This window comes from Hypanus sabinus, chromosome X1 (assembly GCF_030144855.1).
Source record: "Hypanus sabinus isolate sHypSab1 chromosome X1, sHypSab1.hap1, whole genome shotgun sequence".
Classification (NCBI taxonomy): domain Eukaryota; kingdom Metazoa; phylum Chordata; class Chondrichthyes; order Myliobatiformes; family Dasyatidae; genus Hypanus; species Hypanus sabinus.
Genome location: NC_082738.1, coordinates 47805027 through 47830406, shown reverse-complemented (window position 1 = coordinate 47830406; position 25380 = coordinate 47805027). Strand labels below are relative to the sequence as shown.

The following is a 25380-nucleotide window of genomic DNA, read 5'->3' as shown; positions in this document are numbered from 1 at the left end:
CCACATTCGAAGCATGGGTGACCGCTGCACTGCTGTGTCAACTTAATGTTAGCAAAAGGATTGGCAAATTCCAACAGAATTAAACACACCAAAAAAGTTATTTTAATTATTTACTCAGTGAAAGGCAACACATATGATGAAAGCACATTACCATAATCACCACAGCAGTAACAGATGACTGCTCGAAGGTCTTTATTCTTTGTCCAGTCATTAACCACATCTAAAAGTGAGGTAGAAGCCAGCTTGAAAATTGATGTGAACCAGTGGATGATGCCAGTCCGTATGAGGAACCTGGCCAGTTGAAGAGGGATCATTTTTATTATGACAAATAGTGGAAGTTGTCTTCTGACCATCTAAGAAAAATAGCAAAATGTGTTAGAAAGATCAAATCCCTCTTCCACACACACAGGATGTCTGCGATTGTTTCTATCTGCTCTTTGGTATATTTTTTATTTGTTCATGTGATGTGGATTACACTGCAAAAGCCAGCACCCCCAATCTGATAAGACACTCGTGAATTCACCCATTGGTGGCTCTGGGGTTGCGTGCAAGCCCAAACAAATAAGGTTAGCTGATTTCTTCCCTGATGTTGTTAGCTAGCTGAGTTTTTAAAGGCACCTCAGTGGTTTATGCTAATTCAGACTTTTTTTTAAAATTTAAATCCCAGTCTTGTTTAACTAATTGAACTTCAATTCCTCAGTTGTTATTGTGTGATTCGAGCTTGCATCTCTGGATCAATGATTTAGAACTATATCACTTAAAGCTTTAACCATTATACAGCTGACGTTAATGACTGTCCTGAGTAAGAAAATATTTTCTATTTACAGATATTTAGTGCTTTAATGTACTACTCAACTCCACATGTATGGAGTAAAAGCCTCACCTTTACCTTCTATTTTATAAAGACCAATGTGAAAGGGACAAGGTGAATGTGTGGAAGGAATTAAGGAGGGATCCTTGGGAATTTCTGGATGTGACAGCAATTTAACCATGAAGCAATCTGGGGATGTACTGACCACATTCAAACAGAATAGAAGAGAAAGCTGTGTATATAACCTACAGCAACATTCAGAGATTGCCACATGCAAGAATAGTTAATGTTCTGTAAACTTTGCTGAGAACATTGAGAAAATAAAGAACGATAATGACTTAACTGAAGGAATGAAACTCCAAGACTGATGGATCATGGCATGGACTAGTCCTGCAAGAGGTTCAATACCTCAGGAGACACAAGAGACTGCAATTGCATGAACATGGAACACTAAACAGAGTGATGAAAGAGCTCAGCAGGTCAGGCAGCATTTGTAGACGGAAATGGATAGTCAATGCCTCAGGTCACAGCCCTTCATCTGAGTGAAGCATCTTGACCTGAAACTTCGACAATCCACTTCCCTCAAAATGCTGAGTTCATCAGTAGTTTGTTTTTCGAGTAACGATGCTCAGCTTCATTAAGCAGCATCCAGTAATTGAGAAGTAGCATTGCTTTAGGAAGACTCAAGGTCCCAGAGACACGAGTCACAAGGGTGCAGGGACACGAGGGCCCAGATCGGAGGATCCTGCAAGTTGACTGGCGAGTCCTGCAGTTGGGGGCCTGACGCCTGCAAGTCTGGGGACAAGGACTGGAGGCTGAGGTAGCCAGTCCTGGGATTGGAGGGGTGTGCATAGGGATGCGAAAGAACTTGTTTTGCTATTGTTAGTGTTGATTACGTTGTTCAGCAGAACTCTGTGGGCATGCTATATTGGCGATGGAATGTGTGGTGACACTTGCAGGCTACCCCCAGCACATCTTGGGATACGTTTGTTGTCAATGCAGGTGATGCATTTTGCTGCATGTTTCGACGTACATGAGGCAAATAAGTCTAATTCTGATTAGTTGGGAATGGCTGTCCAGTTCTAGTGAGATAGCACACAACTTTAATGGCATTCGAGTCCTTAACAGTGGGCGGAAGAGCTGACTATTATAAGCTGACTAAAACGACACTGAGATAACAAGAGACCAAGATTAAAACACTGGAATACAGTACTGTAATATATCTATCTAGAGACACAGAGCGCTAGGGTGCCCAAGATTTTTGCACAGTACTCTATTTGTAAACATGGAGAGAAAGAGTGTTTGTAAATCTGTCGGGAGCAAAGGGTGTTGGGAATGGCGAGGGTGGAGCACCATGGGTGGGGTGCAGGACAGGTGGCAGATTAAGGAGTGCTGGGGGTGGGAAGGGGGAGGGTGGGCGAGTGTGCAGACACACCCAGCCCTGAGACACCAGGCAAGGCCATTTCATTCCAAACAATTGGAATATTGATCATTACAGAATGTCCCTCTGGTGCTTCCTGCTCCCTCCACCCTCTATTCCCCTTTTCCAACCATGATTCCCCTCTTCCTGCCCCCTTCCCATGCTCAGTCTGCAATGGAGAACCGTATCGGAATCAGGTTTATCATCACTCACATGTCATGAAAGTTGTTATTTTTGTGACAGCAGTGCAATACATGAAATTACTACAGTACTGTGTAAAGGAGATATATACAGTATATCTCGTGTCTGAGACCTTTGCACAGTACTAAGTGATAAAACTTATGGGGAGTGAGATCCTGGTATGAAATGAAGCAACCAACTGCCTGAATGGGTCAGTTCCAATACAGAGCTCATCAACTGGTAGGTAGAGATGATACTGTATAGCAAGCAACAGCCCAGCAATCAGAAAAAGGAGAGCATCATGGATTGGACTTGGACAGGACCATCAATGTGGTGCTGCCTCACTGAAAGATTAGAATGTATAGATTTAAGATCTGTTACGAAGGTGAAGTAACTCTGAGGGGCCGAAGGGTACAAAGTCGCCCCCTCCTTTTTGAGGATCGCAAGATCGCTATTATTTCCAATCTGAGACCCAGGAAATGAGAGAGAGACACCCAGAATACACAACCAGGTGGAATGTGTCCTGACATCAGTGGAACGGAACCACTGATAACAGCCATTGTCTCTTGGAGACGGGATTGTGTATTGAGTACTGTACTATTCATTGAAGCCCCTCAGGGGACAACCAGAGTGGTCTGGTTGAGGGATTGCATCATCCCAACCTGACTGACATCTGAGACCCCGTGAGTGAGGATAAAAGAGGGGTCTGGGGAACATCCCTCAGACGCACCAGGAGAAACGCTAGAAATCCCGTGACAGCGTTTTATAGCGAAAGCCGGTGGGGGCTCGCGTGCATCCTCCCTTGCCAGGGTGGCGGGCTCATCACGGAAGAATGGTTTAGCTAAAGGAGAGGTCATACTTGAACGGCCACAGCAACGAGACACCTGACGGATGGAAATCATTAAGGAAGGTTGGCAAGACCCATAGTGGTAACTGCCTGTGTTCGTTTGTTCTTTCTCTCTCCCTCTCCCCCTCCCTCCCTCCCCCCCCCCCCCAACAATTGCAACACAGCGACAACCAAAAGACGGCAGCTTGTGGAACTGCAGTGAACTTTATATTTCCATCAGACAATACATTATCCCCTAGACAACAATAGAGCTTATTTCTTATTGATTATTATTATACCCGCACTTTTAGGTTTAGTATTGATGACGTGTAGTATCTGTATGTTTGCATTGATATTATTTTTGTGTATTTTTACTAATAAATACTGTTAAAGATAGTATTATCAGACTTCAATGGACCTCTCTATCTTTGCTGGTAAGTGACCCAGTTACAGGGTTCGTAACAAAGTGGGGCCTCGTCTTGAGATTTGATACCAAATTGGAGGGCCAGTAAATCGGGCTTTTAAGTCCAAACTTGGATCTAGTTGCGCGGGTAACCAGACGGGAAACCAGCAAAGATGGACATAAACAAATTTATAGAAAACCCGACTCTGGAGGCGCTAGAGGCTGCCACAAAGTCAGACTTGATAAATATTGCGAAAGGACTAAATCTCGCAGAGCTGAAGTTGTCAATGAAAAAGCGGGAGGTGCGAAGGGCCATAACTCAGTATTATATTGGGAAGAATGTGTTTTTGGCTGAGGTATTGGAAAATATCCCTGAAAAGGTACCAGCTGGTGGGACGGCTCAGTTAGAGTTGGAAAAATTAAGGTTGGAGCATGGAATTAAGTTAAAACAGCTGGAAGCAGCCGAAAAGAAGGAAAGAGCCGAAAAGCAGAGGGAGCATGAGCTCCAGCTAAAGGAGTTAGAGGTGAAGAGGGAGCAGGAAATTAAATTAAAACAGCTGGAAGCAGCCGAAAAGAAGGAAAGAGCCGAAAAGCAGAGGGAGCATGAGCTCCAGCTAAAGGAGTTAGAGGTGAAGAGGGAGCAGGAAATTAAATTAAAACAGCTGGAAGCAGCCGAAAAGAAGGAAAGAGCCGAAAAGCAGAGGGAGCATGAGCTCCAGCTAAAGGAGTTAGAGGTGAAGAGGGAGCAGGAAATTAAATTAAAACAGCTGGAAGCAGCTGAAAAGGAGAAGGAAAGAGCTGAAAAGGAGAGGGAGTATGAGGAGAAGGAGAAACAGAGGCAACATGAGATGGATATGGAGAAGTTAAGGCAAGAGCGAAGAGCTCAAGGGCCAGACCGAGAGGAGCGGTTTAATGTTAGTCGGGAGTTTAGGTTAGTACCTCCGTTCGAGGAGACGGATGTTGATAGTTATTTCTTGCATTTTGAAAAGGTGGCAGTGAGTCAGAAGTGGCCCAGAGATCAGTGGGTGGCATTGTTACAAAGTGTGTTAAAAGAGAAGGCACAACGGGCATATGCGGCCTTGTCTATGGAGGAAGAGGAGTCTGAAAATTATGAGACAGTAAAGGAGGCCATTCTCCGGAGTTATGAATTTGTACCTGAAGCCTATAGACAAAAGTTCAGAAATTTAAAGAAAGGGTGGAATCGGACGTATGCAGAGTTTGCCTATGAGAAGGGTGTGCTCTTGGATCGTCGGTGTGCAGCAGAAATGATGGAAGAGGATTTTCGGCGTTTAAGGGAGTTAATTCTGATTGAGGAATTTAAAGGTTGTGTTTTGTATGATATCCGGATGTATTTGAACGAGAAGCCGAATAAGTCCATATCCGAATTTGCTAGGTTCGCAGATGAATATGCCCTAACCCACAAGACAAAGTTTTCCTCGAATAAAAGTTCCCAGAGAGACCGTGGGAACGGTAGAGAAAGCCCACCGGCTGAGGCAGAGATTCAGCCGGGAGCTAGTGGTAAAAATAAGGAGGAGGAAAGGCAAGACGGCAGGAGAGGTCCTGGCTTGACCTGTTTTAATTGTGGAAAGGTGGGTCATATTGCATCTAAGTGCCTTGCTCCGAGGAAGGAGATAGGAAAAGGGAAAGCAGCAGTCCCTACAGGGTGTATTGTGTTGAACAGTAAATCGATGAGAAAGCCCCAGGTAGACAGAATACAAGAGGGGCGTGAGAAATTTATTTAAGAAGGAACCGTGTCTGTGAAAGAGGGAGAAACACCAGTTCCAGTGAGGATCTGGAGGGATACTGGAGCTGAGCTGTCATTGATTCGCAGTACGGTACTAGATTTTGGTTGCGAGACTGGAGAGGTAGCTTTGAGAGGCATAGGAAAAGGGACGGAAGCTGTGCCTTTGCATAGGATCATTATAAATTGTGAGCTGGTATCCGGACCAGTTGAAATAGGGGTGCAATCAGAATTCCCGAGAACTGATGTAGACGTCCTTCTGGGTAACAATTTAGCTGGTGGTGAAGTTTGGTCGGCCATGGAGCTGAGAGCCAGCCTGTAAGTGTTGAGGACCCGCCCCTAGGTTCCAAGATCTATCCCGCATGCACGATCACTCGCAGCATGTCGAGAAAGACAGCTGAGAACGAGACCAGTTTAAATCAGGCCAGTATCGATTTGGCCAAGACATTTTTACCGACCCTGTACCAAGAGGGGTTACAGGGTGGTAAAACAGAGAATAGGGAGGTGAAAGAGAGTAAGGGAGAGGAGGTAGACCTACCCTTAGCCAGGAGGAAATTTATAGAAGCACGGAGTAAAAATGAGAAACAGATAAGGCTGTTAGAAGGTCCAGGCTTGGACATGGATGATCTGTCTGGCTTGGCAGAACTGTTTGAAGAAGTTGAGAATTTCAAGGGTGTTCCCGATAATGAAATGAGGACAGTCCTAGATGAAAAGGATGCCATTACCTTGAAGAAGTCTGCTGGGTTGGCAGATGAGGTTGTTTCAGCCCGCAGGGTTGAGTTTACTCCGGAAGGGAGTTGCCCAGAGAGTAACTGGGAGGATCAGGGGAATTTAGAATTTGAAAAGGGGACGGGTATTGAAAGCCTGGAAGAGGCAGATGTCCCGTTTGAGTGTGTTCAAGATGTGGAGGCACGTGGTACTGAACCTAGTAAAGAAACTCAGGAAAAGTCTGAGGTATCTGATTCAGTTAAAAAGGAATGCAGTCCTTGTGGGTCAGATGGACTTGGTTCAGTGAAGAAAGGGTCAACCTTGGTACTAGTGGGAAGTGAGAATTCCCAGTTATTTATGTTCGAAGGTGTGTTAAAAGTTAGTGAGATGAAAGGTGGTGATGTGAATCTTATTATTGAAGGAAAAGGGAAAAGTGTAGTTCCTAAATTGAATGAAGAAAATTTAAAGTCTGGATTGATGTCAGAAGCAGCAACCAGGCTACAGAGACAATGGCTTGGTAACGCAGTGCCTATGAATCAATTACAGTTTGATTTGGAATGTAAAGGTGCCCCACACATTAATGATATTCAAGGGTGTGCTGCGAAGAGGCAGAGTGTGAAATGTTGTTTGGACAAAGAGGGATCGCTTGCAGATTTTAAACTGAAAACTAATAGAATGAAGGGTCCTGAAAATAAAACTAACGACTTGCTTAAAAATAAATAATTGTGTGGAAATTCAGCAAATGGGCTAAGTTTGGAAAACCTTGTTGATAAAATAACTCCTATGAAAGGAACATGCAAAAGCCTATTCCACACTGGGAAGCAAGCTAACCACCTGGGAGTTAACTGGAAAAGGGGCGAGGGTTGACGAGATGCCATTTTAAATAACAGGATCCGGTTTTAAGAGATTTTGACAAAGCATGTAAATAATAAAGACAACACCATGGAAGATTGACTTAAGTTTGAAAGTAAAATAAAGATTAGTATTTGCATGAACTTTTGTAATATACACAAAAGCTAAGATCACAACTCTTTAGTTTTGTTTTGCTGAAGAAAAGGAATAAAAATAGGTGGCTATTAAATTGGAGGCTGATGCTACAGGAATTTAAGGTACACGATATTAAGATATTAAAGGAAGTGACAATGTAATTGCTAACTGTTTAGATGCTGAATTGAATGTATAACTGTATTACTCTGTAGTGAAAAAAAACTCTTTTGTATTGTGTTAGATTCTGAAAGCCTGTAAGACTCTGTATTAATTAATTTTTACCTGTGGCAAAAATCCTTAGAAGGGGGTGTTGCGAATGTGAAGCCAATCTGAGGGGCCGAAGGGTACAAAGTCGCCCCCTCCTTTTTGAGGATCGCAAGATCGCTATTATTTCGAATCTGAGACCCAGGAAATGAGAGACTGACACCCAGAATACACAACCAGGTGGAATGTGTCCTGACATCAGTGGAACGGAACCACTGACTATTGTCTATTGTCTCTTGGAGAAGGAATTGTGTATTGAGTACTGTACTATTCATTGAAACCCCTCAGGGGACAACCAGAGTGGTCTGGTTGAGGGATTGCATCATCCCAACCTGACTGACATCTGAGACCCCGTGAGTGAGGATAAAAGACGGGTCTGGGGAACACCCCTTTAGACGCACCAGGAGAAACACTAGAAATCCCGTGATAGCGTTTTATAGCGAAAGCCAGTGGAGGCTCATGTGCGTCCTCCCTTCCCTTGCTCACCACGGAAGAACGGTTTAGCTAAAGGAGAGGTCACAATTGAACGGTCGCGACAATGAGACACCTGACGGATCAAAATCATAAAGGAAGGTTGGCAAAACCCGTAGCGGTAACTGTTCCCATTCTATTCCTATCTCTCTCTCTCTCTTCCTCCAACAATTGCAACACAGCGACAACCAAAAGACGGCAGCTTTATGAACTGAACTGAACTTTATATTTCCATCTGACAATTCATTATCCCCTAGACAACGATAGAGCTTATTTCTTATTGATTATTATTATACCCGCACTTTTAGGTTTAGTATTGACGACATATATTATCTGTATATTTGCATTGATATTATTTTTGTGTATTTTTACTTATAAATACTGTTAAAAATAGTATCATCAGACTTCAACTGACGTCTCCATCTTTGCTGGTAAGTCACCCAGTTACGGGGTTCGTAAAAGATCTTACTGACCTTTGGATCAGTTCAAGGGGTTAGAGTGAGCACTTTGGACCAACATTAGGAAGGTAAGATGCCGAGACTGGGATTCTGAGCAAAAGGAAAATGCAAGTCCGAGCAAAACTAATCACACCACGCCTTCACGGGTAGTGAACTGCACAAGGTGTGAGTATTTATAATTGAAAGTTTCAATAAAGGTTTCACCAGCTGTCTGTGCTGCATGTCTAATATGAATTAATTTAGCGCTAAAAGATGACACAAATAAAAACATACAAAATATTTCTTGAGCGAATACAACTAAATTTAAAAATGAGTTTCACATTCATTGATTCGGAGACATGTCCAAGCCCCACTGGAGGATCTGGCAAACTTAATTTCAAATTAGATATCTGAAGCTAAAAAAGTTAAAAAACTGGTTATCAGTTATAGTCACTGTGAAATTACCACTGTTTTTAAATCTTTCTGGCTCAATGACATTCTGCTGGGAAAGCGATCTGCTATCCTCATCTATTCTGACCTTTAGGTGACATCAGATACTGTTGCCCCTTGATTCCTAGGTTCAGTTCACTGGCAACATTGTCATCCTATGTACCAACAAACTGAATATAACCTCCATCCTATTGTAATTCTCCTCTCCCTAAAATCTTCAATCTGCATTAACACCCACAAGCCTCCTGCATGTCTATCAAAACTCCATTCTTGGCTAGTCCAAAGTCATTCATGACTGGTAACTGGACTGTTTTCTCTCCTTGAAACAGTTTGACATTGCCTGTGCTATCCTCCTCCATCAGTACCCCTTCGCTGAGTCTCTTCATATGATTGCCCAGGGTAGATTCATGTCTCCACATCACTAAAAGCTTGTGGACTCCAGTGCTCTACATGTACTATTGTACCCACCACTGTGCATGGTGTTTTTTTTTTTGGGAGAGAGGGTTGACGCACCAGCCTCAAAATGTTATAGGAAAGAGGGATGTTACCCAAGACAGGAACTACCAAATACCATCAAATTCACTTGCAAATCCTCACAGAACGTAACCAACTTACTGAATTCTTAACACGGGTTTTGAACAAACCAGACAGGCCTTCCTATATTAAATAAGCTTAGTTCCTGAGAAACTTGAAATATTTTTAACTAGAGCAACAAACAATCTGCTGGAAGAACTCAGCGTATTGAGCAGCATTTATAGGAGGAAAGGAACTGTCAAATTTTTGGTCAAAACCCTGCATCAGGATGATTCCTTTCCTGCCAAAAATGCTGATTGCTCCAATATCCCCAGTCTCGTGTCTCCAGATATCTTAACTGATTGCAATGACAAAATTTCAAGTTAGGATTGTGTAAGATTTGTTGGTAATTTTGAATTTTAATCCCTTATGTAAGTGGTAATTTTCTGTTTGTAATCTCAGGTAACTGTTGTCTGCTGGCAATTTAAACAGAGGAAATAACACATACCACAGATAGGTCTTTTTTCCCTCCACTATTGCCACTGTGGTAAATTTACATGATTTTACGCCCCAGTACAAATCTAATACGTTAAAAAACTATTAACATTATAATTTCTTAGTTAAAGTACCTCATTCAGCAACTTATCACATTCCTGAATGGTTCAGATTATGGTGTTATGATATTCTAAATAGGCACTTTAAGATAAATCCAGTTTCTAGTGGAAAACATCACCTTTATAAGCTTTAGGTATTTGTCAATAGCTTCTTTTTCCTCAGGAAACTGTGTATTCAAACAATGTTGATAACTTCCCTCGCTGCTGTATAATTGATATGTGCGTAAATTCTCATGCTCCCCCAGGATTACATAGTCAAAGACATCATCCATCTTCGCCCATTCCAGTTGCCCATCTGTGATCTGGTCTGTTAAAGTTCGCAGTAAGGAATGCTTATGGAGTTCTCCTATGTAGTGGATTCCTGAAACAAGCAAATTGGGAGCAGTCCCAATACTTATGGTTACGCAGAGAGATCACAACCCACTTCAATCCACAATCCATACAACCAGGTCGTTACCCTGCTGGGTCAGACTACTTGTCAGATTTCAGGAGGGTTGAGTTGGCGGAAAAAAGAGAAACAATAAGTATTCCTGCTTGGTTTGAATTCAAATTTACCATAGGTACGTCAGGTTATTACACACAAGCAGATTTCTAATTCTTTCACCCTTGCCAACTGTCTGAACATAGAAACCACCTCTAAGATCAGACTAATTGTGTGACATTTCCATATCATTTCTCTTGAAAACTGAGCAGACAGCTAGATGGAAATATATTCACACATGGCTATCGTGCAATTAAGATCAACATTTATCTACTTTTCATAAGATGAAAAACAGAACAGAGACCCTGCTGTATTTTGCTCATCTGCAATCTTTCTCTACTTTAAGAAGTTGAAAGCAAATTTATTATCAAAGTCAACATATACCACCCTGAGATTCATTTTCTTGCAGGCAGTCATAGTAGAACAAAGAAATTTAACGGAATCAATGAAAACTACACACAAAGACTGGTAAATGACCAATATGTAAAAGAAAACTTTGTAAATACAAAAAAAAGTAAATAAATAAATAAATAAATAATGCCGAAAGCATGTGTCTTAGAGTCCTTGAAAGCAAGTTCATGGCTTGTGGAATCAGTGCAGTATTGAGATGAGTGAAGTTATCCACTTTGGTTCAAGAGCCTACTTAGATGATCGTCTGCATTGAAATTCCTTTCCTTTACACTATGTTTGTCATGTTTTTACCCACTCACTTAACCTATCCTTGCTCTGTCGCAGAGCAAAAATACCCTTATCACTATGTGCCCTCCCACGTATTTTTGTCATCAGCAAACCTGGATAGCTTCCAATCTGCTCCCTCCCCAGATCATCAATACAAATCATTAATTAAGGGCCATGAACTGATCCTTGGGAAATTCCATTAGTTACACCCTTTTAGCTGTTTTCAATGCATTAAGTAATCTTTAATCCAACCCAACATACTTTCTTACCTATGTACCTATGAACTCTCATCTTGTACACCAGTCTTTTAAGTGACACCTTTGTCAAAGGCTTTCAGAAATCCAAATACACATTTACAGGTTCCTTTCATCAACTCAACTTGTTAAATGTTCAAAGCTGCCCGAGAAGTAGAAATGGTTGAGGCAGGTACATTAATAAGATTTATAAACGTACTTGGTCAGGTACATAGATAGGAAAGGTTTAGAAGGATACAGGCCAAACTCCGGCAAATGGGACTAGCTTAGATGGAAATCTTGGTCGGCATGGATCAGCTGGGCTGAAGGGCCAATTTTTGCCCTGTATGAATAAGACCCGAGCAACAACTGCATCAATAAAAGTCACTCTTTGGCGGACAAGCATTTTGAGACTATGAAACAGTCTGCAATAAAAGCAGAATTTCCGTCTATAAAAAATAATTCAAAAAAATAGCTAGTTTGAAGGGAAATTAAGTGGAAATTCGCAAAGCAGTAGTCGAGAGGGAACACACGCCCATTGGTACAACGTTCGAAGGAATTCCAGGCTGTAAAGGTCACACAAAGCACCAGCTTTTTAAAAGTAAAACAAAATCAAACATGAGCTCTTACCGATATCAAATTCGAAACCTTCTTCAATAAACGAGTGACAGCATCCCCCAGCTTGGTCATGCTGTTCTAGCACCAAAACCCGCCTGCCAGACTTCGCCAATATTGCTGCAGCTGCAAGCCCACCAATTCCGCTGCCAACCACAATGGCATCCAGTTGTCCTGGCACCTTCTTTGCAGAAAACCCTGAACAAAGTCACAAAGGCCTGTTAGAAGTACTTCAAACAAATTTCACGAGTTTTTGCAACGGCATATATAAATAACCACTAAATCCACAAAGGGACTATTTTTCGCACCCATACAATAAATAAAAAACGCGATAATAAATAATAAACGTGTTTTCATAACAGAATTGGGGGAGGGGGCGTTAAGGTCCAGAGTACGGTGAAAAATTAACTCTTTCTCATGAACTGTTAAAAATCTGCTGTGTGATAAAATGGAGTTTGAGCATAATTTATAAAACCATTGTGGAGGACTTTCTTTCTTGCTTCTTGGTCTGTCACCAGCAGCTCTGGTGGTCTCCTTGTATCAACAGCGAAGGGGTTAGGACTCGAGGACGAACGGCGAAAAGACCTAATGAAAAGGTACAAAACCAGCAGCAATATTAACCACGCCGTCAGCCACATTTCTCTTCCAGTGTGTTATTGGCAGTCGTACCACGGTCAAAGTTTACTTCCTTCTAGATTTAAAGGACACCCGCGAAATTAAAGGGACGTGTCAGGTTTAAATTATTTCTATCGCCAAACAGTACGAAGGTTGTAAATTCAGGATAGCGAAACGAAAAAGTCAATGTACAACTAACAAGATAATGCTATCTTAGACGTGCTTGCACTTAATAATTTTACACCGCATTATTAGTATTTTGTCTTAATTTAGTTTAATGGCTGCTTTTCAGAATCTAATTGCTGCACTATTTTGAATGTTTTTGTGCACATAACCTGTTCTTGTGTGATCAAATTTCCCAAAATTGGTGAGTAGTTGCTGTTGGACTCCTTCTCTTCAGTGCGCATAACATGAATTGAATGGGTGAAAGGAATAACTGCAGACTGCTGTAGAATTTAAGAATTTCTAGTATGTTTTTCACCGAAATTGAAATGGATCATACCCAAAAGCAGTGTGTTATGCTTCAACTTCCCAACTCTTTGTTCCTCTCCACAGATGCTATCCTATTTGTCGAATTATTTCTACCACTTTCTACATGCCTGGATGATAATTAAACTGTCTCATTTTGGGAATCTACTTCAGTCTGCAGTTGTAATACCATCAGCAAGAACAGTACAAGTTTACTGGGCTTTATAAACATTAAGAAGAAAAAGTCAGCAATAGAAATGCAGAAGTGAGTGCAACCAATGTTTAATACTTGTGCAAAAAAATAGACAGTCTGTTAGAGGAACTCAATGGGTTGAGTATCATCTGTGGGAGGAAGGGGAGGAGAAAGATTCAATATTTTTGAATCGGGATCAGGCCCTTATGTGGGACATCAACAGAACGTAAGCTGTTCCTTTTCCTCATATATATAGCTATATATAGTCCTATATAGCTGCAACATTACCTCTCGGCTCTTAAACTCAATCCCACAATTGATGAAGGCCAATGCACCATATGCTTCTTAACCACACGGTCAACCTGCACAGCAGCTTTGAGCATCCTATGGACTCGGACCTCAAGATCCCTCTGATCCTCCACACTGCCAAGAATCTTATCATTCATACTATATTCTGCCATCATATTTGACCTACCAAAATGAACCACCTCACACTTATCTGGGTTGAACTCCATCTGCCACTTCTCAGCCCAGTTTTGCATCCTATCAATGTCCTGCTGTAACCTCTGACAGCCCTCCACACTATCCACAACACCTCCAACCTTTGTGTCATCAGCAAATTTACTAACCCATCCCTCCACTTCCTCATCCAGGTCATTTATAAAAATCACGAAGAGTAAGGGTCCCAGAACAGATCCCTGAGGCACTCCACTGGTCACCGGCCTCCATGCAGAATATGACCCGTCTACAACCACTCTTTGCCTTCTGTGGGCAAGCCAGTTCTGGATCCACAATGCAATGTCCCCTTGGACCCCATGCCTCCTTACTTTCTCAATAAGCCTTGCATGGGGTACCTTATCAAATGCCTTGCTGAAATCCACATACACTACATCTACAGCTCTACCTTCATCAATGTGTTTAGTCACATCCTCAAAAAATTCAATGAGGTTCATAAGGCACGACCTGCCCTCAACAAAGCCATGCTGACTACACTTAATCATATTCTACCTCTCCAAATGTTCATAAATCCTGCCTCTCAGGATCTTCTCCATCAAATTACCAACCTCTGAAGTAAGACTCATTAGTTTATAATTTCCTGGGCTATTTCCACTCCCGTTCTTGAATAAGGGAACAACATCTGCAACCCTCCAATCCTCCGGAACTTCTCCTGTCCACATTGATGATGCAAAGATCATTGCCAAAGGCTCAGCAATCTCCTCCCTTGCCTCCCACAGTAGCCTGGGGTACAACTCATCTGGTCCCGGAGACATATCCAACTTGATGTTTTCCAAAAGCTTCAGCACATCCTCTTTGTTAACATCTATATGCTCAAACTTTTCAATCCGTTGTAAGTCATCCCTACAATTGCCAAGATCCTTTTCTGTAGTGAATGCTGACGCAAAGTATTCACTAAGTATCTCACCTATCTCCTCCGCTTCCATACACACTTTTCCACTGTCACACTCAATTGGTCCTATTCTCTCACATCTTATCTTCTTGTTCTTCACATGCTTGTAGAATGCCTCAGGGTTTTCCTTAATCCTGCTTGCCAAGGCCTTCTCATGGCCCTTTCCGGCTCTTCTAATTTCATTCTTAAACTCCTTCTTGCTAGCCTTGTAATCTTCTAGATCTTTGTCATTACCTAGTTTTTTTGAACCTTTCATAAGCTCTTCTTTTCTTCTTGACTAGATTTACCACAGCCTTTGTACACCACGGTTCCTGTACCCTACCATCCTTTCCCTGTCTCATTGGAATGTACCTATGCAGAACGCCACGCAAATATCCCCTGAACATTTGCCACATTTCTTCCGTATGTTTCCCCGAGAACATCTGTTCCCAATTTATGCCTCCAAGTTCCTGCTTGATAGCCTCATATTTCCCCTTACTCCAATTAAACACTTTCCTAACTTGTCTGTTCCTATCCCTCTCCAAAAATAGTGATCACTATCTCCAAATTGCTCTCCCACTGAGAGATCTGACACCTAACCAGGTTAATTTCCCAAAACCAGGTCAAGTACAGGCTCTCCTCTTTCAGGCTTATCTACATATTGTGTCAAGAAACCTTCCTGAACACATCTAAGAAACTGCACCCTTTCTAAACCCTTCACTCTAGGGAGATACCAATCGATATTTGGGAAATTAAAATCTTCCACCATGACAACCCTGTTATTATTACACCTTTTAGGGTGTTGCAAATGTGATAAAAGGATTGAGTTATAGTTTGTAAATTTGAATGGTTTGTCTTACATGCCATTTGTGTTACAAAACTCCCTTCCTTTAATTTCCCATCATCCACCTGAGGGTGACAATCAGAAACCAAAGGGGAAGTTGTTGGACCCGGAGAGGATTGATAAAACAGCTGGCGCTTTCTTTCCTAAAATGTTTATGTGTTTTTATTTGGATTCAAGTGAATGGTTCAGATGCAAGATGAATATTGAATTGGCAGAAAATAATGGAAAAGTATATTTCCATTATAAAATAGCATGAATAGCATTTTTAAAACACTATGATAAATAAATATCAATTGCAATAACATAGAAAGATACACAATGTGGTAATTATTCAGAAAGAAAAACACCCAGAATTCAAACTCATTTCTAATTTCAAAGAAAAGTCCAGAGAAGTTTTCAGAAAAGAAATCATTCCTTTCCTGCTATGTGATGCAAGCAGCAATTTAGCAACTAATTAACATGTAATTTGTGATCAGAAGCAAAAGAGAGATCTACCACCCACTGAATTGGTCTGCTGATGGTTGCCAGGGGATGGAAGAGGAAGAAGTCCTTCTTCCTACACAGTTAAAGTCAGCAGGCCACCCTATTCATACAATCAATCTGACAAACATATTGGGATTTATTTTTAATCAACGTATGCTTGCTCCCTACTGTGTTTGTACTCAGCATTTTTTCACTTTCAGTTTCAGTGCAATAGTAGGAGCCGTTAGATAATTTGCAAAATGTTCATAGTTTATTCTGCATCAGTTCTCTTTTACAATTCATTTCTCTTCCTGTTTGAGATAGGGAGGTCTCCTGCTGTTTGTACTATTATTGTCATTTTTATTACCCTGTATAAATGAAACCGCTCTCCACATATTTTTAACTCCCTTTTGTATTTCCCCCGGAACATTCAATCTCTGTCCCAGGACCTTGAATATCTGCTAAGCAGAACTCATATCCCTCAGACAGTGCAGATGAAAGGGTTTGACCCAAGACATTGACTGCTCCTTTCCCTCCCCAGATGCTGCCTGACTTGCTGAGTTCCTCCAGCATTTTGTTTTTTGCTCCAGATTTCAGCCATCTGTAGTCTCTTGTGAACTCCCACTGTGTAGCTTAGCCAATCATGATCTCATAGACTTCCATCAAATACTCAGTCAGCTTTCCTTCCATCAAGAAGATTAACCCCAATTTCTGCATTTATAACCTGCAGCTCATTCCTGGAATCATTCTAGTAAATCTTTTCTGCACTTTCTCCACTGGTTCTAATGTTCAATGACTAGAAGTATACACAATAGACTAATTATGACCTGAAGGTTTAATATAATGTCTGCTGCACCCTTCGCCATGACTATTCCCAACACCTGACTGAATTTATGAATATCTGAAGTAAGAGCACAGGAGGGCCATTTAGCCTGCCCATGAGTAAGAGTCCCAGAACAATGCAGCATGGAAAGCATCCTTCAGCCCAACTCATCCATGCCAAACAAGATCCCTATCTAAGTGAGTCTCGTTTGTCTATATTTGCCCATATCCATCATTGATCTATTTTCCCGCTCTAACCCCTATTTCCATTTATATCCAAACAGCTATTAGTTTCTGTCTTGAATGTATAACCTGTCAATCTTTTCCCTGAATACATGTTAATAATCACTCTCTCAAATTGTCCAACTAAAGATCTGTGTGCATTTACACACGAGTCACTCTCTTCCTGTGGTCACTTTAGAACTCAAGATGTGTGATGTCCCTGCACATAGTACAATATTTTCTGAGGTTGATCGTATCTCGGATATATCTCTCCTTCAACTATCTTGTATTTGACAGCCATTTCTTACTCCTTACACCTTATTTCCACTTTTGTCACTACTATCCACCTAATTTTGCTTCCTGCCTTACTTCGAGTTTATCTTGTTTCTTTGTCACTGCCCCTGCTTCGCTTTCACATTCACTCTCACCATTTCTCTTCTGTAAAATTCCCATCTCACCACACCCCATTCCAAACCCTTGCAAGCTGCTGCTCCATCTCTTTTCGCTCATGTTCTCGAATATGTTGCCTTCAAAGTTCGTGCACATACTTAGAACACCACGACTAATCCCCTGTGGCCATATCTATACTATTGACATAGTACCATTATCAAGGTTTCCAAAATCATCATATGTAATTGTGAATTAATCTATCCATCCCTCTATGTTCTTCTTAACTGCTAGACGCCTGGGTCATACATGTCCACACTGTCCTCATACAACCACTATCATCTAGTTGAATGAAATTACTTTCTTCATTATCATGAAGAATGTCACTCCACTCATTAAGAAGGGAGGAAGGCAAAAGAAAGGAAATTACAGACCAGTTTGCCTAACTTCAGTGGTTGGGAAAGTGTTGAAGTCTATTATTAAGGATGAGGTTTTGGGGTATTTAGAGACTAATGATAAAAATAAGTCAAAGTCAGCATGGTTTCTGTAAAGGGAAATCTTACCTGGCAAATCTGTTAGAGTTCTTTGAGGAAGTAACAAGCAGGGTGGACAAAGGAGAGGCAGTGGATATCATTTACTTGGATTTTCAGAAGGCATTTGATAAGGTGCCACACATGAGGCTGCTTAACAAGATAAAATCCTGTAGTGTACAAGAAAGGTACTGGCATGGTTAGGCAGGATGCAGCGAGTGGGAATAAAAGGGGCCTTTTCTGGTTGGTTGCCAGTGACGAGTGGTTTTCCTCAGGGGTCAATATTGGGACCACTATTTTTCACATTGTTTGTCAATGATTTAGATAATGGAATTGATGGCTTTGTGGCAAAGTTTGTGGATGATACGAAGATAGGTGAAGGGGTAGGTAGTGCTGAGGAAGCAATGAGATTGCTGCAGGACTTGGAAGAATGGACAAAAAAGTGGCAGATGGAATACAGTTTTGGGAAATGTATGATAATGCATTTTGGTAAAAGGATCAACTGTACAGACTATTATCTAAATGGGGAGAAGTTTCAATTATCAGAGGTGCAGAGGGACTTAGTAGTCCTCGTGCAAGACTCCCAGAAGGTTAATTTACAGGTTGAGTCTGTGGTAAAGAAGACAAATGCAATGTTGGCATTTATTTCAAAGGGAATAAAATATAAAAGCAAGGAGATAATGCTGAGCCTTTATAAGACGCTAGTCAGGTCACACTTGGAGTATTGTCAACAGCTTTGGGCCCCGTATCTCAGAAAGGATGAGCTGTCATTGGAGAGAGTCCAGAGGAGGTTCACGAGGATGATTCCAGGAATGAAGGGGTTGACATATGAGGAGTGTTTGGCAACTTTGGGCCTGTACTCACTGGAATTTAGAAGAATGTGGGGGAATCTCATGAACTTAAGGAATGTTGAAAGGACTAGATAGGGTGGATACGGAAAGGATACGATGGGGGTGACCAGATCTAGAGGGCACAGCCTCAAAATTGAGAGGCGAGCTTTAAGAACAGAGGTCAGGAGGAATTTTTTTAGCCAGAGAGTAGCGAATCTGTGGAATGCTCTGCCATGGACTGCAGTGGAGGTCAATTCCGTGGGTATATTTAACACAAAAGTTGATTGTTTCCTGATTGGTCAGGGCATCAAAGGATATGGCGAGAAGGCAGCTGTATGGGGTTGAGTGGGATCTGGGATCAGCCACGATGGAATGGCCTAATTCTGCTCCTATGTTTTATGGTCTTATGGTCTTTTCTCATTGACAAATATCAGCAATATCATGGTTCCCTGTATTTACACCATTACCACCATCTTTCCAAAAATCTACTCTGCTGAATGTTTCCCCTTAGTGATGTAATTGAAAATAAGACATCACTCCACTGGTGTGGAGATGGCACCCAGCTCCCACACACCATCACCTCTAGTGACCAAGCTGCCATCCTTGAATGGTCTGATTACTCGTCATATGCTGGAAGTGCAGAAGTTTCACCTAACTGAACTTTGGGGATACCCAATGTTTTTACATTCAGTACCCATCACAAACTGTTGGATGATGAAGTCCTTGAATAAACACTGCATCAATTCTGTTGTTCTCCCTGAGAGCTGTCTCAAAAATTCATGTCACATTCAACTCCAGGTGAACATTAGACCTCATCCTTGTATTATTAAGATGACTAATTCCTATCTCTATAAAATTGCACAAGTCTACCTTGCCTCAGCTTATCTGATGCACTCTTGAATGCATTGGTTATCTTTATATTCTACAATTCCAATACAGGTTTGTAAGCCTCACTTGTACAGCATGCTGTAAACTTAAGAACTTACAAAACTTTGGCACTTAAGTCTACTCAGTGTTTCAATCTGCACCAGCTCCAGGATAGGCAACAACACAGTGTTGAAATCTTCATTCTTGTTTTTAAGTTTCATCATAGTTTCATCATGTTGGGAACTTCTGATTTGAGACAGTGATCTTTTTGAATGATTCCACCATTGGCAGTCATGCCAGAAGCTCTGGCATTCCTTCGTTAAACTTGTCAGTCTACCTCTCTCACATTTCTTAAAAGCTTTCTTCTTTGACAAACCTTTTGATCAATTGCTCTGATAAGTCCTGCAGTTTGGCAAAATGTCCCAGGTTCTTCAAAAATGCTATGATAAAAGTACAATATAAATATTTGTTGAAGCTGTGAGGCAGTTGGTAATGCTGCTGACATACAGTTCGATCCTGACCTCCTGAGTGCAGTTTGCACGTTTCTCTCTGACTATTCCAGTTTCCACCCACATCCCAAAACATGCTAGATGAAAGTTACTGTAAGCTACCTGTAATATATGTGGGTGGTGGGAGGGGACAATTGATGGATATGTGAGAGAGAATGGTTTACAGGAAAATGGGGGAAAGGTATTGGCGGAATTTCTCTGAGAGATGGCATTAACTTGATGGGCTGAATAGTCTATGTCAAAAGTCAAAGTCAAAAGAGAAAATTATTATTTAAGTACGTACATGACACCATATACTACCTTGAGGTTCATTTTCTTGTAGCCACTTACAGGAAAATAAAGAAATACAATTGAATTTATAGGAAAAAACAAAAATATCAAAGCCTGACAAACAAGCAACAAATATGCCATTCAACCCACTGAATCCATGGCAACCATCAATTACCCATTTTATTCTCCTAACATCTCCACCAACTCACCCCCGATTCATCATCCTGCACACTAAGAGCAATGTACAGTGGCCAATTAACACACCAACCTGCACATTTTTTGGGAGATAAGGAAATGAGAAATAACATCTTGATTCAAATACTATAAAATTCATTTGATCATCATTCCAATTATACATGCAATAATGAGTATGTGTCTTTTTAAAGATTATAGCATGTGAACAACTGCTGTGCATAGATTGTAACATTTTTAGGGAAATGGTTCCAGGATATCTGTCTGTCGGTAGAGAAGCTGCCAGCTGCTTTGTGTACAGTCAAGTCTAACGAAGAAATAGGGCATATTTCTGATCCAGCCTTCTTTTGTTCAATAAAGCATTTTATTAGTTTAACTTAACAACTCTCCTGCAACATCTGAGAGATTAATAATAATTAAAATACTGATTACTTTCCACTTCAAATCCATTCACAGTAACTTAAGATCAGATCAATTTCAGAAAAGTGTTGGGCATATGTAGTTGGAATCAGAATCAGGTTTATTATCATTGACATATACAGTGAAATTTGTTGTTTTGCAATGACAGTTCAGTGCAATACATAAAATATACTATATATTACAATCACACACACACACACCCCAGAGAGATCAGAGGAGAATGGCCAGACTGATTCAAGCTTACTGGAAGGTGATGGAAGGTGACAGTAATTCAAAGTTCAAAGTTAAAATAAATTTGTTATAAAAATACATATACAAGGGGTGATTGATAAGTTAATGGCCTAAGGTAGAAGAAGTCAATTTTAGAAAACCTAGCACATTTATTTTTCAACATAGTCCCCTCCTACATTTATATACTTAGTCCAGCGGTTGTGGAGCACACAGATCTTGGACCTCCAGAAAGTGTCCACAGATGGGTGATCGATATGTTTGTGGCCTAAGGTAGAAGGAGATGAGTTATACAGCTCACGTTACATGCACGTGCAGCTCAACTCTTTGAGTGATTATGCAGAAAGTTTGAAGTTAATAACTCATCAGGGGTGATTGATAAGTTCGTATCCTAAGGTAGGAGGAGATGAGTTATTAACTTCAAACTTCCTGCACTTTCACTCAAAGAGTTGACCTGCATGTGCTTGTAACGAGAGCTGTATAACGTGTGTGTGTGTGTGTGTGTGTGTAAATAAGTAGTGCAAAAAGAGAACAAAAATAGAGGCCATGTTCATTAACCATTCAGATATCTGATGGCAGAGGGGAATGCTCCTAAAACATTGAGTGTGAGTCTTCAGGCTCTTGTACCTCATCCCTGATGGTAGTAATGAAAAGGGAGCACATCCTGGGTGGTAGGTATCCTTGATGACGGACACTACCTTTCTGAGATTGAATTGATACCAAAAAAAGCCCTCAAAAATGCTAGAAGAGTTCAGCAGGTGAGAAAGCATCAAGGAAAGAGTCAACATTTCAGGTCAGTCTTTCATCAGAGGCTAAAAATCAAACACGACTGTTACTGAAAGGGATAAGTGAATGGGGTAGAAATTAAAATCCTGAATTACACAAAATATTTGTGGTACTGACGGACAGAGGGTGGTGAGGGCTCGTTAGCTACCATAATGAGGAAAGAGGAGAGAACAAACAAAATTGCTGTACTGTAGGTTAGAAAGCGTAGCAGTTATGAGACATTTGAAGTAATAGAGAATGCTGGAAGTACTCGGCAGTACACTTGGCATTTAAGGAAAAACTAATCACGTTTTACTTTGATGACCTTTCTTCAGAAGTGGCCAGTTCTAACAAAAACTAGTAACGCACCTTATCTGAAGTGTTGAATTCAACACGAGCCCCAAGGACTGTGACGTATTTAGTTGGAAGATGTGCCTCAAACTTCTTTGAAAATGTCTCAGATGCCAAAGATATAAATCAGTGTGATAGAGAATTAAATGAGTCCAGATGAAATATTGACTGTCCACTTCCCTCCATAGATAGATCCTCAAGGGCTTTTGTGTGTTACTGGAGAATTAAATTGACAGGAAACTGAAACTCAGGAACGATTTTGTAGCATGAATAGATGTGTTCTGTAAGGTGGTTACTTGATCTGTATTTGATTTCTCCAGAGAAGGGGAGACTGCATTGTGACCACTGAATGTAGTGAGCAAAATATGAAGTGCAAGTGGATCACTGCTTCACCTGGAAAGAGCGTTTTGGTTTCTGGATGGGAAGACATACACGGTGTTGCAGCTCCTAAAGTTCCACAAAGGTTTGGTGAGAATGTATTGCATCCATTTGTTCTCTTGCATCCTCTCTGTTACATCAAAATGGTCAAAGGTGATTTCCCTTTCTTAAAACCATGTTGACTGCCTTATTATTCTCTAGATGTTTTGCCATTATCGCAAATGTTACCCTAACTGGATCATAGCTTCCTGCTTTCGCTCCCCCTCCCCATCTTTATAGAATAAAGTATTACCTGTATATTTGTGTTTTCCAGTCTTCTAGCTTCTTTCAATAATTCAGGTAATTTTCAAAGTTCAAAAACTTCAAATTAAATTAATTATCAAAGACCTTACAGTATACGCTCTATTCTCGCTGCTGCCATCGGGAAGGTGGTACCAGAGCCTTAGGTCCCACAGCATCAGGTTTGGGAACGATTATTACTTTGCAACTATGAGGCTCCCACACCATTGTGGATAACTTCACTCACTTCAACACAGAACTGATTCCACAGTCTATGCATACACTTCCAAAGACTCAACAACTTATGTTTCTGGTATTATGTATTTACCACTATGATTTGTGTCTTTTTTTTTGTATTTACACAGTTTGTTTTCTTTTGTACATTGGTTGTTTGTCATCTTTGTATGCAGATTTGTGTTGATTCTATTGTATTTCTTTGTTCTACTGTGAATGCCTGCAAGAAAATTAATCTCAGGGTAATATATGGTGACATAAACATACTTTGACAATAAATTTACTTTGAAGTTTATATGTCACCATATACTACCTTGAAATTTGTTTTCTTACAGGCATTTACAGGATAATGTCTGTGATGGACTGGAGTGTATCCATTATTTTTTGTGGGCTTTTCTGTTCTTGGGCATTGGTGTTTCCTTATTTCCTTTAAAGGGCAGAGGGTGCAGAGCAACAGCTCCAAAGGACTGGTTAGCCTTTGGTTCCATTACTTTGGCAAGCATTTTGTTTTCTCTAGTGACTGAGGTTATTTTAAGTTCCTCCTTCCCTATAGCCCATTGATTATTAATCTAACTTTTAGAACATTGAATGCCATTTCTTTTTTAAATATGACAGTAAAGTAACAGTAGATAATAAACTTTATACATACTGTAGGAGACATGATTATTGTGGCTGTCTTCATGGTAGAAAACATTATGCTCTAATGTTTTATGCCGTGAAGACAGCCACAATAATCATGTCTCTTCTGGTATGTATAAAGTTTATTATCTGTTTTTACTTTACTGCCATATTTAAAAAAAAATATGAACTGGGAGAACCAAAATCTTTTATTCTCTGATGTACCACTAATCTTTGGAATATTGAATGCCTTTTCTTTCAATCTGATAACATCCTTTGCTTAGTTGACCCTTTGTGGATCTACTCAGATGGTGGATCCTTCTAGTAGAGCCTTTCTTAGATGAAAGCAGAGGTTGTGATGTGTCAGAGAAATTTACCATTGCCAATTAGACTTAAACAAAGACACAGACCCCAGTATCTGATTTAATTACTTTATTACGTGACCACGGAGAGCCCACTCAGACACTCTGCTAATGCGAGCGCAAGCATGGTCTTTTATACCTTAAAATACATGCAGTTCACCAGTTTTAAGGGGTCAAGAGTTCCTGCTTAGACGTTATCGACAGTGTTCAGGATGCTTCCATACCTTACACAAAATCAGGCATAGGGTCCCACATACACAATCGGTTCCCCACTAATGAGAAGAAACCAAGCCATTAGTTACATAGACTTGAAGGCTAGGGGTTCCTCCTTGCACACAAAGTCTCTACGTTATCAGTTCTTCATTAACAACAGGGCATACTACATCTGTGCACTTCTAACAGGACTTATTGCTAATTAGTACAGGTAGGCCAACCCCATTTGCTTCTCACCCTGCTATTCTCATGATTTTGTTCACCCTTAATTCTCAGGCTTAATTTTCATCCACATAATGCAAATATAAAAATCAAGGAAGTTCCAAACGACTACTTAATGTGCAAACTGGAAATTGAGAGAATCCTGATGACAACTGCTCACTCAGGTTCAAAGTTGGCAGTCATTGCGAAGAGTCACCAGGAGCCTAATCTCAAGTCTTGAAGCAATCTACACACAGATGCCACTTTATTAGGCATACCTGCTCATTACTGCAAATAACTAATCAGCCAGTCATATGGCAGCTACTCAATGCAATACAAAATGCAAAATATGGTTAAGAGGTTCAGTTGTTGTTCAGACCAAACACAAGAATTGGGAAGAAATACGACTGAAGTGACTTTGACCATGGAATGATTGTTGGTGCCAGATGGGTGGTTTGAGTATCTCAAAAACTGCTGATCTCCTGGGATTTTCACACACAACGGTCTAGAATTTGCAAAGAACAGTGTGAAAAACAAAAAAAAACATCCAGTGAGCAGCAGTTCTGTGAGGGAAAATGCCTAGCTCATGAGGAGAATGGCCAGACTGGTTCAAGCTGACAGGAAGGTGACAGTAACTCAAACAACCACGCATTACAACAGTGGTGTGCAGAAGCGCATCTTTGAACACATAACATGTTGAACCTTGAAGTGGATGGGCTACAGCAAAAGACCACAAGATACACTCAGTGACCACTTCGTTAGGTAGAGGAGGTATCTAATAAAGTGGCCACTGAGGGTACATCTGGCCAGACTTTGTAGAAGGCACACCTAGTTGCACATAAAATACATTAACATCAAAGCAAAACTTAAGAGGTAGATGCAACTTTAAATCAGATAACTA

General features: G+C 40.8%; 1 protein-coding gene across 2 annotated transcripts in view; it reads right to left on the bottom strand.

Annotated features, from left to right (window-relative positions):
- Positions 1–12502, bottom strand: part of LOC132384916 (all-trans-retinol 13,14-reductase-like) — a 42300-nt gene extending 29798 nt beyond the window's left edge. For both annotated transcript variants that reach the window (XM_059956548.1, XM_059956547.1), the window contains exons 1-4: positions 12308–12502; positions 11848–12030; positions 9945–10186; positions 152–353 (exon numbers count right to left, since the gene is read on the bottom strand). In XM_059956548.1, the coding sequence (XP_059812531.1) occupies positions 152–353; positions 9945–10186; positions 11848–12030; positions 12308–12470 (790 nt within the window). In that variant the 5' untranslated portion in view covers positions 12471–12502. The remainder of the gene's footprint in view (positions 1–151; positions 354–9944; positions 10187–11847; positions 12031–12307) is intronic.
- Positions 12503–25380: the final 12878 nt, after the last annotated feature.